At 37.1% G+C, this 21,867-nt stretch overlaps 1 protein-coding gene across 4 annotated transcripts in view; it reads left to right on the forward strand.

Annotated features, from left to right (window-relative positions):
- ppp1r9ala (protein phosphatase 1 regulatory subunit 9A-like A) overlaps positions 1 to 21,867 on the forward strand; it is an 83,228-nt gene that overhangs the window by 49,728 nt on the left and 11,633 nt on the right. For 3 of the 4 annotated variants that reach the window (XM_056464673.1, XM_056464676.1, XM_056464677.1), the window contains exons 5-16: positions 1,005 to 1,109; positions 1,828 to 1,951; positions 4,660 to 4,818; positions 6,991 to 7,044; positions 8,652 to 8,881; positions 11,928 to 12,024; positions 12,111 to 12,189; positions 15,529 to 15,683; positions 15,774 to 16,035; positions 17,257 to 17,308; positions 17,420 to 17,491; positions 18,586 to 18,781. In XM_056464673.1, coding sequence (XP_056320648.1) covers positions 1,005 to 1,109; positions 1,828 to 1,951; positions 4,660 to 4,818; positions 6,991 to 7,044; positions 8,652 to 8,881; positions 11,928 to 12,024; positions 12,111 to 12,189; positions 15,529 to 15,683; positions 15,774 to 16,035; positions 17,257 to 17,308; positions 17,420 to 17,491; positions 18,586 to 18,781 — 1,585 coding nt within the window. The remainder of the gene's footprint in view (positions 1 to 1,004; positions 1,110 to 1,827; positions 1,952 to 4,659; positions 4,819 to 6,990; positions 7,045 to 8,651; positions 8,882 to 11,927; positions 12,025 to 12,110; positions 12,190 to 15,528; positions 15,684 to 15,773; positions 16,036 to 17,256; positions 17,309 to 17,419; positions 17,492 to 18,585; positions 18,782 to 21,867) is intronic. The other variant, XM_056464675.1, reaches the window with a different exon arrangement.

A 21,867-nucleotide genomic window follows, 5' to 3' on the forward strand; every position in this document is an offset into this window, starting at 1 on the left:
TTGCTATCAAATAAAACCGTCATACCAACATGCTACTGTAAACAGAAGCTTGCAATGCTTGCCCTGCCTCCGAGTTCTTCTGATTGGTCCAACTCCGGTCCTTTTAATAACACAATTAGTTTTATAACTTCAGCCAAGTGTTTGAAACAAATCCTTTTAAGATAAGATTCTTGAGTCGTGGGATTTATAAGTCACACTTATTCAATTAAGTATGTAAATCTTCTGTTTATAATGTAACACTATGGGGATTTCCACTTCTATGTGGGTGTTTGTATTTTCTGTGTGCGAGAGCATCCTCTAGCTTTCAGAGAAGATTTACTACTGATCACACAACTGTGTTTCCCACATAAACTGTGAAACATGTGAAGAGACTGACTTGGTTTGTTTCGAATCTAAATTATTCCAAAATGTGGATCATATGGTGTGTTTGATTGCAAGTTCTACATTGATGCAGTGATTATTCCAGCATATGCAACAGGACCTTGTATTTCCAATTGAGTTTTTTTTAATTAATGCAGATCCAAAGAAAAGGTCTTCCAACACATTAAGCAAAATTGTTGATATTGATATGTCTGTTGATATTGAATGTCATATAAAACAGCAGGAATGCTTACAATGTTAGTTTTGCCAGTGCACATTGTTATTCTTTGTGTAAACAATTGATCCTGGCAAGTTAATCTACTGAAAAAAAAAAACGTTTTGGGTAATCTGAAGTCGTTAGGAGTGGCTCATTCTCTGTTGATGTCTGTTTGATGGCTTCAGACACAATATTCTTACTATATATAACTATAACTATGTAAAGCCTCTTACTGCTTGTTTGCTATGAGGGAATGATGCGGAAAAAGTCTCCCACTCAATATTCCATTTCAGTTAGAAGTACATCAGAATACTGAAATACATGTCTTTCAGGTCAGGCAGATTTTAGACACTAGTTTGAGGTGTTTGTAAGTATACTCCAATGGTGGCTATATGCAATATTTTTTCATCTCCTTGTTGTGCTGCAGGATCCAGGTGAACGATCAGATTGTGGAGGTGGACGGCATCAGTCTGGTTGGTGTGACGCAACTCTTTGCTGCGACCGTCCTCAAGAACACCAAGGGATCTGTCAGGTTGGTCTTCTCAAGTCAATTCAAGTCAAGTTGAGCTTTATTGTCATTTTATTGGAACAAAATGTCATGTCTTGCACGACCACAGTGCAACATTCATAAACATAATCATAAATATGAACACAACACTGGATGTAAGATGTATATATATATATATATATATATATATATATATATATATATATATATATATATATATATATATATATATATATATATGGATATATATAAATGTATATATATGGATATATATAAATGTATATATATGGATATATATATATATATATATATATATATATATATATATATATATATATATATATATATATATATATATATATATATATATATATATATATACACAGTTGAAGTCAGAATTATTAGCCCCCCTGTTATTTTTTTCCCCTAATTTCTGTTTGGGGAGAAAAAAAATAAGCAGGGGGGCTAATACTTCTGACTTCAACTGTGTATATATATATATATATATATATATATATATATATATATATATATATATATATATGTGTGTAAATATGTATAAATAAATATATATAAATAACTCTTACTTTGCTGTAGGCTGTGGACTGAAGGCGTTGAGTTCACCATATGCAAATAAACAATGTGCACACGCACACATACACACAGTCTCCGTTGTTTCTTCTCCACCTGATCAGTATAAGTTATGAGTGTCATCATGCACTTGTCAATCAACCGTGTGCAGGTTTCTGATTGGCCGAGAGAAGCCAGGGACTCAGAGTGAAGTGGCTCGGCTGATAAGCGAGACCCTTGAGCAGGAGCGACAGCAGCAACAGGGGGACGACACGTACGAGCAGTCTACTGAAGAGGTCAGACACACACATACACACACACACACACACACACACACACATCACAAACCTTATATACGGTCCGTAGTCCTGTCAGTATCACTGCAAACTTGTAAATCGTGTAAGCACTCTTTTATAAACGTGTGAAGCATTTAGAGTTAGTTTGTAGGTTAATATATGGACACTTTTGTATGTTCCTGTTCATTTATAATTAAGGATTGAAGACTATTTGAATTTTATTTGCATTTATTATGAACTCTTAATTAGAATGTATAATAATTAGCTTGCTTTAAGTCATATTTCCGATATCACAAGTAGTTATGGTTATCAAGTTATTGCATCTAATGCTGTGTAGTAATTGATTAAATGTCATTTGAGGGCATTATCGTAGTTCAATAATTAAATATTGTAATTATTTTACAATATAAAATGGTAGTGATTGCAGTTATTTTTGGATAATTTACATGATTAAATATTATTCCATAAATAGAGGCATAATTTGTTGATTATACCTAACTTTTACATTTTTATCATGCTAAAAACTGGTACTGTAACTCTTTCAATTACACTTTGGCTATATTCAGAATATGAATTGACCATGTGTAAATACATTTCTGTGAATTTGTGGATTTTACACTTAATTATTTAATTAAGTATTTGATTTGTACATAATAAGAGTAGTTTTAGAAACCATGGCATAATTAGAATTTAATACATTTCATAATAGTGATAACAAATTGAGTATATTTCCTATTTTCTTATTTTTGCATATCAGTGTGGTACACATAAATCCCATTCACATCTGTAATAAATGAGTTACGTCATAAGTACTGTAAAAGTAGACGTCATACATTAATAAATAAGTAATAATCTACTAAATTGATACAAATAATCATTTTTGTCAGGTCATTTTGATTCATTATCAGACTGAAGTATTTCAGTAACTAACAAGGACTGAATGACTGGTTAACTGTAGAATGGCAGCTTCCGGTTTCGTCATGTGGTGGAGAGATGCATGGTGTCAGCGCTCTGAGGCAATTTTCATTACTGTACGAATATACCACCTTTTTTGGCAATTATTTTCTCTTTAACATTTCACTTTTGTTCAATCATCTTGTTCCAATGAGCAAAGGAACCCGTGCCGGTGGTAAACATAACTCTCAGACCAAAGTTTGCCATCTTGGCCTCGATGGCAGCAACATGGCGAATGTCACATCCCTGCTAATGTATGACAAACTCGTCAGCGAGCTGGATAAATTGAGAAAAAACATTCCTGGTGAACTTGGTGCACTGTTGAATTCATCTTTGAAGGCTCTTAGTTTGTCGATTGCCTCTATTGAGTCCATGTTGGCGGCACAAGCATCCACCATCACTGTCATGGAGTGACGATCACAGTGACAGGATATCCCCTTATAACCAAGACGTCACAAATATTCAGTCGAAGTTGACGTCGGTAGCGGAGGAGAATGACGCTTTAAGAGCCAATGTGGAGGATCTTGTTTTATGGTCGAAACCAAATTTTGACAACATAAAATAGACATACCATGTTTTTATTTACGCTTATATATCAATATATATATATATATATATATATATATATATATATATATATATATATATATATATATATATATATATATATATATATATATATATATTAGGGGTCACACCGACTAGACTTTAATGCTCTGCTGTGACACTTTTTGATTGACGTCGACTAGTCGTGCTGCGTAGATCACGTGTTTTTGACCTCTGCTACATGGCAGCTTTACATACGAAGGTGGTTCGCTAAATGAAACTGCCCTCAGATTATTAAAAGTCATTTTTTAAACGTTATTTTTCTTATGTCCGCGTCAAAGATTCACGTGAACTTTGAGTGAACTTTAAATCGTCAAACAGAAGCCAGTTAGGTTTCCATGGGCAAATACCCTAGAGCATATGCTAACCAATCATGTTAACACAACCCTGGAAAAGTTATTGGCTGTTGCCCGTTGCGAAGCGTAGACACGGACATATTTTGTAAATTAATCGTGAAGCACGCAGAAACCGGGAAGACTGAAGTCAACGTCAACTCAACCTCGATAACAAAACAGTCAACTTCCAAAAAATCTAAAGTCGTTAAACCCCTAATATATATATATATATATATATATATATATATATATATATATATATATATATATATATATATATATATATATATATGGTGCACTCAGGTTAATCTTTAAGAAATCCAGTCATTTCATCTGCTTTGCTTCATGAAACACTGCAATATTGAAAGTACACAATGTAGATCAGTGTAATCAATCAAACTTCCTATAATTTTACTAGATTAATCACACATTTAGACTCAAATACTGCAGTTGCAGAAGCATCTTCAGACATTTTCAACCATACATTAAGTTCTCCAGAGCTGCTTTGTGTTCAATGTTCACAAGTATGCAAAACTATGCAAAAATCCACCATGTTGTATGAGGAAACAGATTTGTGAGTCTATTCAGAACACAAATAGGCTTGTTTAGAGCTGCGCTCGAAACACTGCGTTTGTGCTACCTGGCCGAGCAGGTACGCTTAACTCCTAAATACTGAATGGTTAATGTATTACCAGTACAACAAGAGGAAGATGAATCATGGTTTCGGTTATTTATGTTAATTCATAACTTATTTCTCAACTTTGCTCTATTTTTAGACTGATTGTATTCGGTTGTGTCATTGTGTCTTCATAGGACGAGCACTACGAGGACGAGGAGGAAGGGGGCGAGGATGGCATCCTGGGTTCCAGCTTCTGCAGGAGGAATGTGGAAGTGTACGATCTGCCCGAAAGTGAGGACATGTTCCTGCCGTCCAACATGGACACCACGCAGCTAACGTTCAGGTTTAAAGAGGTACCAGATCATCTGTGTTTTTCACAATTTCAATAAGGATTAGGGCTAATATATTGTTATTATTTACGGCGGGGTAAATAAGTATTACTCAGGTCACCATTAATCTCAGGAAACATATTTCTAAAGATGCCGTTGACTTTAAATGTTCACCGGATGTTGGTAACAACCAAAGAAATCCATATATGCACAGAAAACAAATCGAATTAGTTTACAAACTACGTTATGCATGATAAAATGAAATGATGCAGGGAAAAAGTATTGAACACATGAAGAAAGGGAGGTCATGGAAAGCACAGACAGCAGCTGAAATCTCTCAGTAGTTCTTCAGCAACCCTCTGCCCTTCCTTAGTGTAAATGAATATCAGCTGCTTCAGTCCAACATCTACATTATCAGGAGGATGAAGATGAAACCAGGGTGGACATTTCAGCAAGACAATGATCCAAAACACAGCCAAGAAAACTCTCAAATGCTTTCAGAGAAAGAAAATCAAGCTGTAGAATGGCCCAGCCAATCACCTGACTTAAACCCAATATAAAATTCAAATTAAAGCTCAGATTTGATAGACGAGACCCACAGAACCATCATGATAATAGTATATGCAATATACATATCATAGAGATGATTACTTGTATTTGCTAACGCATGTGAACTACTTTTAGATTACTTTTGACGTAACTCACTTATTACACATGTGAATGGGATTTTTTGTGTACCACACTGACTACGTTTACATAGACACCAATAATTCGAATTTAATGCGATTAAAACAATACTCTGATTAAGAGCAGACCATGTAAATAGCAATTTTAGATTAATTTAATCCTATTAAGGTCATAATCGAACTAAAGAGAAATCGAATTAAGACGTGTGGAGTATACCGATTTTAGTCGCATTATTATGCAAACACCTTAATCGAACTATTACCGTCATGTAAGGCTTTTCGCCGCGTTTTGCGACAGGATAGTCACACACAAACACACACACACAGCTGTTTGACACTCTTTGCACCTACCGAGTCAGTGCAGACCACAGACACCTGCATCGTGAAATGCGGAGGCTTTTTCTTCCATTCAGCATGCGGTATGAACTTCCAGTAAATCAACACTCTCCCAGCAGTTCATAGATGCATCCAATATCTCGTTTGTCATGGGGGGCATGCCTGAATGAAAGTGAAAGTGTCAAACCGCAGTTAAAGTCGACAAATTAATAATGAAACACCTGAAATTACATGAAACTCCGGAGGAAATGCGGATAGCGCGGTGACACAATGACGTTAATCTAATTTTGCGCTATAGCATGTAAAACGGGATCATGAAAGAAAGCAACTCCTGTAAACGCCTTAATCTTATTATTGTCTTAATTAGATTAAGGCAAATAATTACTGATGTCCATGTAAACGTAGTCAATGTTATAAAAAGAGAAAGAAACTATATTATATAAAGTATCGTTATCGCGATAGTAGTATATGCAATGTACATATTGTAGAGATTATTACTTGTATTTGGTAATGCATGTGGAGTACTTTTAGATTACTTGTGGATTACTTTTGATGTAACTCATTTATTACAGATAAATATAAATATATATATACATATATGTATTTATATCGCGGTATATATAAAAGTATCGTTATTGCTATTATAATTTATGGTTATTTTTACATGCAATATACATATCGTAAACATATGCAGTAAATTAAGTTAAGTTTATGTGCCAAACATTTGTGTGTCCTGTTATCCCAATCTGTCCAACCAGATAGAGCCTTTAAAGTCTAAATATTTGCAGATTGTTAGATTTAATTAGCTTAGGGAATTATCTACTACCTTTTTATTTTAGTATGATCATTATTAATGATTTTTTAAAATTGCTGATAAAATAGCGTTTTTAATGATAGTAATATCATAGGAAATATAATTGTTGCAATCATCAACATCGCATGTTGCAACCGCTTTGAATCGAGCTTAACATTTCACTTACTGTTACCATATTTTCATTAGTTTTGTAATTCTGTCTATATTGTGCTTCATTTTCAGCTACATTTCACTTAATTTTACCATATTTTCATTAGGTTTTGAAATTTGGTGTGTATGGTGCTTTAATTTCAGCTACATTTCACTTAATTTCACATGTTTTCATTCGTTTTTTAATTCTGTGTATATTGTGCTTTACAGCTCCAGATAAAGCACACCATCGCAGAAGCTGAAGTGGATGAACTGAAAGAGAGAGTATGAACCTGTAAACCATTTACATTTGAAATCAGAATTATTAGCCCTCCTGAATTATAAGGACCCTGTATATTTCTCCTCAATTTTTAACTGAAAGAAGATTTCTTCAACACATTTCTAAACATAATAGTTTTAATAACTCATCTCTAATAACTGATTTCTTTTATCTTTGTCATGATGACAGTAAGTAATATTTGACTAGATATTTTTCAAGACACTAGTATTCAGCTTAAAGTGACATTTAAAGGCTTAACTAGATGAACTGGCTTAAAGTTAGGGTAATTAGGCAAGTCACTGTATAACAATGGTTTGTTCAGTAGACCAGGGTGTCCACGAGGTCCTAAAAAGTCTTAGATTCACTGAAATAGTGTCTTGTAGGCCTTGAATCATTTTAAACGGGTCTTAATTTTTTCGTGTTTATGTAAACCTTCCCAATCGATCCAGCACACATCCAATCACCAATACATTTCAATAAAACTCTATTTATAACTAAAATTACACTTAGTCTAAGGTTTAAAGTTGTATGTATACAATTGTAAAATTGTATGTATACAACTAGGGTCTGCTTGTTTTGATACGTCATTTAAAATATGTGGCTAAGAAATAACTAATTACAATTAGTCTTTTGATGGGGTAGGTTTTTTTGCTAGGTCATTAAAAACAATCCATTAGCATTTAGTCCTATATAAGTCTGATATTTTATTCTTGACGGTCTTGAAAATGTCTTAATGTCTTAAACTTGACTTGGTGAAACCTGCATAAACCCTGGTAGACAATGGAAAAAAATTGCTTAAGACAGGGGTTCCCAAACTTTTCAGCCCGTGACCCCCAAAATTATAATTCCAGTGACTCACGACCCCCAATATTTTCTGAGGTGGTTATAAATATATGAACCTTATACACTGGCACACACATATACCAATAGGCTCAAGTCTATTCACCATTTAATTTTGAATTTAATTTCGCCACTCGGAGACCATCCTCCATGTTCAGTCGTGGCCTGCATTTATTTTTAGTACATGAGTGCTGTAAAGGTGTCAAAAAGTTTAACTTGGTGCCATAAGATCAATGTGCTGTGGCTTTAATATAATGTAATCACCCCAGGGGTTGCAAAAAATCGAAAGGCTAATGGCTTTTTATTTGCATGTTGTTGTTTTTAAAGTAACTACTATTTTTATCTTCTATAGGTTACAGATAAATTATGGTTATTTTAGTAGTTTAATAAAGTGAAGTAGATTTTTGGAGAACACCAAGTGACCCCCTCCCCCTTCTCATTGTCCCGCAGCCCGTTGTTCCCCCACTTTGGGAACCACTGGCTTAAGGGGGCTAATAATATTGACCTTAAAATAGCTTTAAAAAACTAAAAACTGCTTTTATCCTAGCCAAAATAAAACAAATCAGACTTTCTCCAAAAGAAATACATGTTATAGGAAATACTGTGTAAAATTCCTCACTCTGTTAAACATAATTTGGGAAATATTTAAGAAAGACACTAAAAATCACACGAGGGCGAATCATTTTGACTTCAACTGTATATCATCCAGTTATATCAATCATATGGCAGTCTCCAGTGTGTTGTAATGGATGAAGTGTGTTTGCTGTTGTAGTTGCGGGAGTCCTCAGAGGAGCGTGCGGCGTGGGAGGCCAGAGAAGCTCAGTTAGAGAGGAGCGTTCAGGAGAACTCGGAGAGAATCGCTCAGATGGAGAAGAACTGGCTGGAAGCTCAGGCCCTCTGCAAAAGCATCAACGAACAGCTCAATGACACGCAGAGCCAGTATGAAGCGCTGGATAAAAAATACAGCAAAGCCAAGAAACTGCTCAAGGACTATCAGCAGAAGTGAGTCATGAAGTCAACACTCGATCAGTAATCGAATTATTTGCCCTAATCTGAATAAGACAATAATATGATTAAAGTGTTTACATGAGTTGTTTTTTAATGTTCCTTTCTTACATGTTATAGTACACTACCTGATAAAAGTCTTGTCTTGATCTCAGTTGTTAGAGCAACAAATAATAACATGACTTCTAGTTGAACCATTTGGGAAAGTGTCAGAAGGTCGATTTTTCCCATGAATCATCTGTTGATCTGCATCCTAATCATCACAAATATTGGAGAAAACCTACTGGGACCCACATGGACCCAAGATTCTCACAGAAATCAATCAAGTTTGGTGAAGGAAAAATCATGGTTTGGGGTTACTTTGGCATGCAAGAGATCTGCAACATCAACAGTCTGAGGTATCAAGACATTTGTGCTGCTCATTACATTACAAACCACAGGAGAGGGCAAGTTCTTCAGCAGGATAGCGCTCCTTCTTATACTTCAGCCTCCACATCAAAGTTCCTGAAAGCAAAGAAGGTCAAGGTGCTCCAGGATTGGCCAGCCCAGTCACCAGACATGAACATTATTGAGCATGTCTGGGGTAAGATGAAGGAGGAGGCATTGAAGATGAATCCAAAGACTCTTGATGAACTCTGGGAGTCCTGCAGGAACGCTTTCTTTGGCATTCCAGATGACTTTATTAATCAGTGATTTGAGTCATTGCAGAGATGTATGGATGCAGTCCTCCAAGCTCATGATGGAGTCAGACACAATATTCATTCTGTTTCCACTGCAGCATGACCACATATTCTATACTGGACATTATTGAAGGTTCAGTGACAAGACTTTTGTCTAAGCAGAGTCAGACCTTACTGTCCTAATGAAATCATTCAAAATCAAGGCATGATCCTATTTTATTTTGGTCAAATAAGCGTCATCTAGAGTCCTTTGCTTTTCATATAAGCCACTTCTGATACCAAATGATCAACTAGAAGTCAAGTTATTATTAGTTGTTCCTAAAACTTGGATAGGCGACAAGACTTTTGTCAGGTAGTGTTCATAGTTCGATTAACGTCATTACATCACCATTCCGTGCTAGTTTCCTATGGTAATTGCTTTTGCAAGTCACTATAACTACGAGGTATTCCAGGAATATACCATTAATACGTGTGGTTTTTGACTACACTGAGGTCTTATGAAATTAAATGATCAAGAAATTGAATTTTAATCGCAAATTAGACCATGTCCACCATAAATACACGGGTATTTTTATAAACAGAATTTTCCGCTTTCGTTTTTTTTAAAAGAATCTCCATCGACATGACAAAGCTAAAGCGCACTGTGAGTGCAACGTATGTTAAGTGCACTCCGAACCAACAGGTGGCGATAATGACACTGACAATGCTGGGTTAACACCAAACAGAGAATTAGGTAGAAATTGCATACAAGTTAATAGAAACGTGAGAAGGCGGATTACCATCACCCAGTGCAAACGACATGGAATACGCTAGGTGTTTGTGACAAATGTGCAAAATTCACATCATTTTGCGTCTACCACGTTTGGTGCAAACCCAATAGTGTTGGCCAATCAGTTTATACAAGTCTATAAAAAGTGTAGCATTTTAACAGGCATGCTTATTCAATTGTTTTGAGTTTTTTTATTATATGTTTAAGAATGTAGTATCGAGTTAGGGTTAAGCGTATTGAATTTTGATTTGAATTATTACACTCTTAATACACTTAAATTAAAAGTACAGTACGTTTTGAAAATGATTTAAAGGGCACCTATGGTAAAAAATCTACTTTTCAAGTTGTTTGGACAGACATATGTGCATGTATGGTGTATAGACTGTCATATTGGGGTGATATAAGCACACCCAGTGCTTTTTTTTTTCAATTTAACAACATAAAATACGGTGGACCAATTGGAGCGGTTTTCAAACCGACCGCAACTTTACGTAGGAGAGCGGTCCCCCTCAGTTTGTTGATTCACGTCCGCCATTTTCAGCATGAGTCGAAGCGATATCACTAAAGGAACACCCTAGCTTTATTTTTAGATGCAAGGCTCATTGGGCTCAACACAAGAGCAATATTCTCCACATTATCGCTCTAATCGGAATTATTGGTTGTATCTTTAGGTAGGTTTGCAAACATGTGTACTTCTCATTGAGTCTACCTTATACTTCAGCCGTTTGCATTTCTCGCGATCCCAGAAGCTCCCTGTGATCTTAACTAGGTGCTGCTACACCTGACGCTGTGCCATGCGCTTTAGAATTCTAAACATAGGTTTCTATCAGGATACACACAACAGCGCGATGATTCGGGACACTTCATGTTTCTGCCGCGCCACAGAGAATGTCTGGTGTGCCGTGTCGCGGCGCATCCGGTGCCTCAGTCAAAGTTAATTCAGTGTGCGTGGTTATTAGTCTCGGTGTACAAGCTCAGTACTTGAAACTAGCACACAGTTGGCTGTAAAACTGTACAAAGACACAAATGATTTTGTACTCTCTGCTTGGTCTGTGTCCGAGTCGTATACGTACGACTGATTGCTGATCCTCTCACTCCTGCTCCTTCTCTCAGTCTGCCTGTCTCTGTTGCAAACGCTGAGCGGGTGAGCTCATGGCTCCGCCCCCTTGTTACGTTGGGCGGTAAGCCGAAACTAATTTACATGTGAAGCAACACACCCCTAAATCAGCAAACTGTGGACACGCCCCCAACATGACACTTTTTAACACATTATAATAAAACAATCTGAACTGTGTTTTAAACTGAACCTAAACTGGCACACTCAGAAGAACCATAATATTAATATCACATCATAAAAAAGAGGTAAACTATGGGCCCTTTAAAATCTCTAGATGGAATAATCATCTAAAAAATATACTCTATTTCTGTGAAATCTGTTGACTCAAAACGTGTAGACTTTCAGGAAACTAGCTTCAAATCCTTCAGACGGCAGATAGGGGGAATATTTGTTGAAGTATATTTCCACTAATAATTGATAAGTGTGGAGTTTAGTACAACATTTCTGATTGGCTGGATGTGTTTTTGTCTGCTGTAGAGAGGCGGAGTTTGAGCAGAGGGAGGAGGAGTTGAAGAGGACTCTGGATGAAAAAGAGAGCACATATAAAACTCAGATTGAGGATCTGCAGCGGAGGGTGAGAACAGGCATCATACAGACAAAATAACTCACTAATGAAGCGACTAAGTGTTCTGATACCCATCTCTCTATTTGTCTGTATAGCTGGCGAAGCTTGAATCTGGCCGTGGTCATAATGAGTCTTCGTTGTCGGGCAGCAAGTCTGCAGATTCACTTCTGCTGGGTGAGTTAAAGCTCTCGTTGATTTTTAATGTCTGTTTAAATTAATTTTGTCAATGTAAATGAGTATTTAATTCATTAATAAGCTTTAGTTTTAATTTGTCATTTGTTTTCCATTTATTACAAAAACAGTACGCAAGACACTTTTGGTTTCATAAAATAAAATAAAGAAATAATCAGCTGAATGAAAATAAATTGTAAAATATTCAGTGAAAATTTCTCTGTTACTACTACTGTTGCTGTTAACGCTAAATGTAGAAATCTAACATTATCGTTTGTACAACCCATGTTTACTTTTAGTCTCATTTTCAATAAATGTTTGAGTTATTCACTCATAAAACTTCATGTTTGATTGCTAGATGATCATTTTTGAAGAATTATTCAGTGGCATATTTCTGACGGCTGGTTGTCGCCACCTATTGGTTAAATAATAAATTGCTGCCTACAACTTTCATTTTTGAGCATATGATAATCTTTACTATAAACATCATTAGTTTTATCTACATTATAAACTGTTATGCCAGTACTTCTGTGTTATTTGACTGTTTGTAACTTCATTACTCACTCAAAAGTCATAGGACTCGATCTCTTTCTTGATTTTTGCATTTTCAGATTTGAATGCAGTGATTGGAAAGATTAATAAACATATACAAATCAGTATCATTCATATTTATGTTGCGTGGGTGTTGAGATCCTGATCTTTTAATGATTAATCGTACAGCTTACTCTGAATGCATTAATACAGGCTAAACAATAGTGACAGAAAACCCCTTTAATAACCTAAGAAACCTACTACATCCCGAATAACCTACCACAACTTTCGTTCATTTTCTTGTCGGCGTAGTACCTTTATTAATTTGGGGTCGCCACAGCGTAATGAACCGCCAACTCATCCAGCATATGTTTTACATAGCAGATTCCCTTCCAGCTGCAACCCATCACTGGGAAAAATCCATACACACATTCTCACACGTACACTACGGACAATTTAGCTTACCCAATTCACCTGTACCGCATGTCTTTGGAACCAGAGCACCCGGAGGAAACCCACGCCAGCACAAGGAGAAACCTACCACAACTTCTTCCTTCATAATTATATTTTACAGAAAAGCCTAAATGATTTCATACACATGATTTGAATGACGCGAGAGGCGATCTCTCTGCGATCGTTACAAATTTATGATTGATCTACAAGTAAAAAAAATGTACTAATCTGCGAGTCTCGTGCTCCGAACCATGGGTTATGATCCGTATGAATCACAGATCAACCTTGATCCGTTAAACCCCTAATATATAGAAAACCCCTTTAATAACCTAAGAAACCCACTACATCCCGAATAACCTACTTTCATTCATTTTCTTGTCGGCTTAGTACCTTTATTAATCTGGGGTCGCCACAGCGTAATGAAACGCCAACTCATCCAGCATATGTTTTACATAGCAGATTCCCTTCCAGCTGCAACCCATCACTGGGAAAAATCCATACACACATTCACACACGTACACTACGGACAATTTAGCTACCACAACCTACCACAACGTCTTCCTTCATAATTATATTTTTCAGAAAAGCCTAAATGAATTCATACACGTGATTTGAATGACGCAAGAGGCAACCTCTCTGCGATCGTTACAAATTTATGATTGATCTATAAGTTTAAAAAAATTTAATAATCTGCGAGTGATGTGCTCCGAACCATGGGTTATGATCCATATAAATCGCAGATCAACCATGATTCGTTACACTCCTAATATATATATATATATATATATATATATATATATATATATATATATATATAAAATACTTTTTCAGTTATTGTTAGTTGACTATAATAATCCTACAGACAAGCTACAAAGCACGCGATTATTCAAAACAAGCATTTAATATATAATTTTTTTTGGCTGTTCTTAAAACATTTACCACCATAACATAGTTTGTCACTATGTGCACCTCCCCCAAATTCCTCATTCTTGCCGAATGCAATGCAAGTGTTTTATATTTGCTAGTTTCTGCCCAGTGCATCAGAGCATATGCTTTTGCACCCATTTGTGTGCTGGTGTGTTAAGGTGCATTGTTGACACTTTGCTATTTTGATGAAACTGAAATTGCCATTGACCAGCTAAAAGCTGGTCTAAAGTTAATAGCGCGATTTTGTTGTTTTTGTTTAGTTATTTAAAGAGAACTTCAGTAATATGCGGGTCCAAAAACGCATGTACATGTTCCTTATTGCACACACAGGGATGTGCAGCAGCTCACAACTATCGTTAAATAGGAAAATTAAAGAATTCAAAATTAAACTATTATAAATGTCTAAATAAATACAAAAACTGCTAGTTCTCTCCACACATTCTTCACCTGAGGGGGCTTTGGTGAATCTGGCCCATTCTGTAGATGCTCTGATCTGTTTCCTCGCTAGCATTCTTTCCATTCACAAAGTCCACCATGTAAATAGTGAATGCGCAGCTCACTCTTAAAGGGAATGTGAGATGGGGCTTTGATTGATTTAATGCACATTATGCCCAAAATAAGAACAAGGTCAACTCTTTGAGACCACGCACGCTTTGGGTACGCACACAGTTTTTTCTGTCCTTAAAATACCAAACGTGGATTCAAATACAACCTACACTGTGCGCTTTAGACTAAGCACTTTGATTGTTAAAGTCCACATGAGCTGAAAGCTGCAACCTTTCTTGTATTGTGACTTCTTCCTAGAATCTTCCTAGAAAAAAAACGAAATATTAAATGAGAAAACAGTGGGCGTGGCTTGTTTTTTCTACTGCAAGCTGATTGGATGTAGTAAAGTAGGCATTTCATTCAGAAGGATTGGGAAAAAGGGTTTGGGGAGAGTTATAACAACCTAACAGACTCCTCCTCTTCACCATTTCTGTTTGTTGTCAAAGCGCTGACAGCTGGAAGGGCGTGGTTAAGTATATTAGGCACGCCCAATACCTCAGACAGACGTAATCTGAGAATTTAACTCAAAACAAACAGGAAGTGAATTTTCAGACGTCAATTTTAGATTACAAGGGCTATTGTTTTTTTTGTAATGACATGCACAGATGAATTGTTCACCACACAACTGGCAATGTGAGCTAACAAAATCAGTGGTTAGTTCTGATTTCATTTGTACTTGGTATTAGTATTTCACCCAGATTTAAAAGTCATCATATCCTGTGGTAAAAAAAAGTCAGTAATCCTTGGTTAACCAGACCAACTTGCGCAAAACTGAGCATCTAATGTTCAGCCCATACGGCACTGTTAAGTAAAGGGAATTAATGAGTAATTGGAAAAAAAAAAGGAGATCTCTGTTGCTGATATGAGTTGATATACATTATTCAGCAGGAGCAGACTGGAGTGAGATGGTTCCCGAGACAGAGCGTTTAGACACCAGCGCTCACCGTGCAAGGGCCCAGCTGGCCCAGAGATCCAAACGACAGCCTCCATCACGCAGTAAACTCAAGGAGACCCTCAGCTCCCCTGGCGGACATCCACAGGTCACAGAGAGCTTGCTAGATTACTATAAAAGCCTTGCATTTATTATTTTGGACCGCAACATTAACTTTGGATGCACTTGTGTTTTTCAGGGTGATGATGAGAGCGAGTCATTGAGTCCCGAGTCTCCACTGCTTCGCAGGAGATCCTTCCAGGAGAGTTTGTCCCTCCCGGTGGTCATTTCTTCCTCTACAAACCAACTCAAGAATGAAGGATCTGCCTTGAGCAGCAGCCAATCAGGGCAGAGGGATCCACAGAGCCCCGCCCTCTCTTCCCCAAAAGACTCCTCCCCCTCGAGCTTCGCACGCAACGTAAAGAAGAGAGAGTCCAAAGGGAAAGGCAAAGAGGTCAAAGGTAAAAAAAAAGCCCAGCAGAATAAACTTGTAGGGCTTTATTCTGTGAGAACGATCGGCTAGATGGACATTATACCTTACTTATTACACTCTGGAATACTTGATTCTGATTAGTCAGTAACACCTTTCCAAGGTATGTAACTAATAACACCTGCTCATCCAGGTACTTGGAATCATCTTGACTGTCAGTGAATACGTTCACATCCCTATGCTTATCTGTAACGCTGCTGTTTTTAACTGTTTGGCGCCATCTTGTGACTAAATAATGCATAGGTTAGTGTTGGCTGCATTTAGCTGTTTATTTTTCTGTCAGCTTTGTTTAATTCAAGTGATAGTAAGTTATTACAGCTTGGATCAATGCTTTGTGTCTAATTGTTTAGTTTTGTGGCAAGTAGTCGTGTAATAAGCTTGATAACGTACATCCAACAAGTTGTTTTCGCAGAATAAAGCACTTTAGCCTTATACTACAGCTGCTGATAAACTTGTAAGGCTTTATTCTGTGAGAAGAACCGGCTAGATGTACATTATATCTTATTTATTACACTCTGGAATATTTGATTCTGATCAGTCACAACACTCCAAAGTATGTTATTCCTAGATAACAACTGCCGAAACTGATGACACTCATCCGGGTAATTGGAATCATCTTGATTGTCAATGAATACGTTCACACCCCAATGCTTATCTGTAACACCACCGTTTTTGACTGTTTGGATATCACTGAATATCATTGCACCTGCTTTAGCCGTAGTACGGCAACAAAATTCATTGATTATTATGCCAGAATGAGACATAGACCCTATCAGCCTAGATCATAACAACTTTTCATTTTCTGTCAGTCTTAGTATACGTAACGAAGGATCGAGCTTTAAATAGGATAATTATCTAAAGTAATTTTTTACATTTTTGAGTGAGATGCTAATGGTCTAATCTGATTCAATGGTCTATGCTAAGCTAAGCTAAAAGTGCTACTGTTTGACCTGAAAATCAGCTGAATGGATTTAAAAATGGCAAAACTCAACTGTTTAACTCTATTTTTAGGTTTCAGTAATATTCAGGTGTTTATTCAAAGAAGAGCAACCATTTAAGTGAATTTGCTCTAAAGAGTTTTTCTAAGAAACATTGCTGCACAAAATGCTAATCGATCCATGTTAGCATCGCTAATACAGAATTTGTTTTTCTGTATTCTACATCCCTGATACAGTGGTGTTATTTCTTTCAGATGAATCTAATGACGCAGCTGGAAAAACCAAAAGAAGATTCCCTGATTTTGGGTAGGTGCACAAAATCGTCCTCAAAAACAGCTTACGCAGTCTTACAATAAGATCTGTTTATAAATTGATTGTGTTTATATTGCGTGTTTCTGATTGTGTTGTTTTTGACAGTGGTTTGAGAAAATCTGGAGGAAAGGGGAAGAAACTAAACAAAGAATCAACAAGAGCATCACTGGACAGCAGGTAAACACACATATCACATGCTTATACACTCACCGGCCACTTTATTAGGTACACCTTACTAATCCCGGGTTGGACTCCATTTTGCCTTCAGAACTGCGTTAATCCTTTTGTCACCTGCACATCCATGATATGAATCTCCCATTCCATCACATCCCAGAGGTGCTCTATTGAATTGAAATCTGGTGACTGTGGAGGCCATTTGAGTGCAGTGAACTCATTGTCATGTTCAAGAAACCAGTCTGAGATGATTCACGCTTTATGACATGGTGTGTTATCCTGCTGGAAGTAGCCATCAGAAGACTGTGGTCATAAAGGGATGGACATGGTCAGCAACAATATTTAGGTTCAGAGATGCTCTTCTTCAGACCTCGGTTGTAACAAGTGGTTATTTGAGCTACTGTTGCCCTTCTATCAGCTGGAACCAGTCTGGCCATTCTCCTCTGACCTCTGGCATCAACAAGGCATTTGCGCCCACAGAACTGCCGCTCACTGGAAATTTTCTCTTTTTCAGACCATTCTCTGTAAACCCTAGAGATGGTTGTGCGTGAAAATCCCAGTAGATCAGCTGTTTCTGAAATACTCAGACCAGCCCGTCTGGCACCAACAACTATGCCACGTTCAAAGTCACTTAAATCCCCTTTCTTCTCCATTCTGATGCTCTGTTTGAACTGCAGCAGATTGTCTTGACCATGTCTACATGCCTAAATGCATTGAGTTGCTGCCATGTGATTGGCTGATTAGAAATTTGCGTTAACGAGCAGTTGGACAGGTGTACCTAATAAAGTGGCCGGTGAGTACATTTATAGTGGATTCAATTTAATTTAATGTTCTTCATGTGAAAGCTATTTCCTAAAAATGGGCTCTTCTGTTTGGAAGCACATTAGTTGTGTTTATATGTACTCCAGTGTACTTTTTCTCCGCTTTTGTAAGCATAGATTATGATAGATCAGACGGCCACATCAGAACGTCTAGGTTAAAAAACGAACGGTTCCAAAACACCTAAATGTAAATTATTTACTTGATGTAAATGATTTCGGCTCAGATTATAACTTTGTTCGTTGCACCCATTAGTACACAGATCTTGTTTTTTGTAGGGGTTCTGCAGAGTTACTGGAGGAGTCGGGGGTCCGTGTTTCCCCCTCAGAGTCCATGACTTCCATCCCCACCTGCATGCCCTTCAGCTGGTTTGGAGAGAAGGATAAAGAGCGGGATAGAGAGCCATCATCCTCGTCCAGCAGTCTACCGTACGCCACTGCAGACGCCAGCATTGAACACAACTCCAAAAACAAGGTGACCGTTTAATCTCACACATCCCTCCCCGGCTTTAAATAGTTCTCAGAACTATCATACAGTTGAAGTCAGAATTATTAGCCCCCCTGTAAATTCTTCCCCAAATTCTCAACACATTTCTAAACATAATAGTTTTAATAACTCATTTCTAATAACTGATTTCTTTTATCTGTCATGGTGACAGCACAGAATATTTGACTGGATATTTTTCAAGACACTAGTATTCAGCTTAAAGTCACATTTAAAGGCTTAACTAGGTTAAAGTTAGGGTAATTAGGCAAGCCATTGTATAACAGTGGTTAGTTCAGTAGACAATTGAAAACAAATATAGCTTAAAGCTGTAATGATCTGAGTGGGGATCGAACCCGGGTCTACGGTGTGGTTAGCAGTAGTTCTAACTACATGAGCTAAGTCAGCAACTGGTGGCCTAAGAGCAGAGGAGAAACAAAGTTAGTCCACAACGTATGAATTCCAAATAAAGATACAGTCTTTACTAAAGAGAACTTTACAAAAAGGAGAGACAATATATCTCTCTAGAGCCAAGGTTGAAAAAGTACAACAAAAATAGGAAAGCCGAGCTTCCTAAAATACATACAAAATAAAATAGACACGAGGGTCTCAGAACAATCAAACAGGAATATAGCAAGCAAACAGACTTGAGAATAGCTTAACTGGACGAGGCAGCAAGAGATAGAGTTCAGGACTGAACACAGAGCAGGATATGAAGCGGTCTTATATAGAGCAAAGAACAGGTGGTGGTGATTAGGCTGATTACAGGGGAGTTTAGAGGAACAAGAGTCACTACCGCCATCTAATGTGGAGGAGAATAGGGCAATATCTGCGCCCCCTTGTGGGTTGGAGGACGTGATAAAGTGCTGAGATATGACAAAAGGGGCTAATAATATTGACCCTAAAATGGGTTTAAAAATTTAAAAACTGCTTTTATTCTAGCCGAAGAAAAACAAATAAGACTTTCTCCGGAAGAAAAAAATATTATAGGAAATACTGTGAAAAATTCCTTGCACTGTTAAACAACATTTGGGAAATATGATAAGTATTGACTTCAACTGTTTATCTTTAATGTGAATTTGATTTGTGTGTGTTTAATTTGTCCAGTTTTTCTTTGAAAATAGGCTCATTTTACAGTCATTTTTAGCTGATTTGCGAGTCTTGCGTAATCACTTTTAGCTTAGCTTAGCATAGATCATTGAATTTGATTAGACCATTAGCATCTTGATAAAAATGACCAGAGTTTTAATTATTTTCCAGTTTAAAGCTCGACTCTTCTGTAGTCACATTATGCACTAAAACAGACGGAAAGTTAAAAGTTGTATTTTCTAGGCTGATATGACCAGGAACTATAGTCTCAATCTGGCGTAATAATCAAGGAACTTTGCTGCCGTACTATTGGCTGCAGCAAACGCAATGATATTATGCAGTGTTTCTGGCCAATGCTTCCTGTGTAAGCAGATAGTCATGCTGAAAGGTAACTAGCTGGGGACTACTTTCAGGTGCTGTGTAATATCATATCAATATCATGCAGTCAATGGTAAGGCAGCAAAGTTCCTTGATTATTACGCAGATTGGGAATATAGTTCCTAGCTATATAGGCCTAGAAAATAGAAGCTTTCATTTTTGTGTCGGCCTTAGTACATGAGGAAACTACAAAAGAGTCAAGCTTTGAACAGGAAAATTATGAAAACTCTATTTTAGCAAGATGCTAATGGTCTAATCCGTTTCCATTAACTATGCTAAGCTAAGCTTAAGGTGCTCCTACCAGACTAGGATTCAAAAATAGTCAAACTCAACTGTTTAAGTCTAGAGGAGTTGTAAAATAAGCCTATTTACAAATAAACTGGAGTCTTTCTTTAGTACACAACACCTTTATTTGTAGAGCAGTTTTCATAGTAGAATAAAAAAGTCTAGAAATGTCAAAGTAGAAGTTTTGTGCTTTAGTGTTTGAATGCAAAAACAGCAGTATTAACGTTTAGCAATGAAATTCAGTCTGGTGAGTTACTTCAAACACAACATGTTTGTCTTAGGCACTGCTGGTGTGTATGTGGCACTTTCTACAAACAGAACAAAATGGTTAAATGAGCTATAATTTGTTTATTTAACTTAATAAATCAAGTTAAAATGTGTTTCGAACTGTTATTCACTCAGTTTATATGTTGGGTAATTCTTTACCCAATATTTTTAATGCTTATAAAGAACAAACAAAACAATCTTTTGTGCATTTGTGCTTAAAAAGAGAAGCCAAAGTTTACAGTTTTGTTAAAAATGCCCACGTAAAATACCTCTCAAAACTTTAAGATTAATAATTTTATTTGATATTATATGTATTAAAAAAAGACAGTAACAGCAGTATTGTGAATATTTTATATGCCTATATACACGCATACAACGGGGAAATTAAGAATTGAACGCCATTTTTTTGCTCAGAAAACATATTTCTGCTTGAGATGTTGTTAACAACCAAAGATATCCAAATATGCAAAGAAAACACATCTAATTAGTTTACAAATTAAGTTATGCGTAATCAAATGAAATGACACTAAAGTTTTAAACACATGAAGAGAGGGAGGTGCAGAAAGACAGTGAAAGCCCAGACAGCAGCTGGAATCTCTCAGTAGTTCTTCAGCAACACTCTGCTCTTCCTCAGTGTAAATGAGCTGCTTCAGTCCAACATCTACATTATCAGGAGGATGTAGATGAAACCAGGGTGGACATTTCAGCAAGACAATAGCCGCATTTCCACTATCGGGCCAGTGCGAGCCAGGGCTTTAATCGGGCCAGGCCGGGCCAATAGCCCGGGAGGTTGAGAAATGAGGCTGAAATCATGTCGCGTTTCCACTGTCGGGCTAGTTGCTCGCAGCGCGTCACGCAAACACCGCCCCCAGAACGTCCCTCGAATCAAATGTCACACAACCCGCCCACTTCAGCGGGAACAAAAAACTCAAATTATAACCACAAACACAACCTGGCATCACTACGAGAGCTGGAAGATGGAGAACACCGAAGCGATTGCTTATTTACTGTTTGTGGTCTGTTGGTGTAAGGCCAGACAGCGATCCCTGGATAAGGAC

The sequence above is a fragment of the Danio aesculapii genome, chromosome 9, assembly GCF_903798145.1.
Source record: "Danio aesculapii chromosome 9, fDanAes4.1, whole genome shotgun sequence".
Classification (NCBI taxonomy): domain Eukaryota; kingdom Metazoa; phylum Chordata; class Actinopteri; order Cypriniformes; family Danionidae; genus Danio; species Danio aesculapii.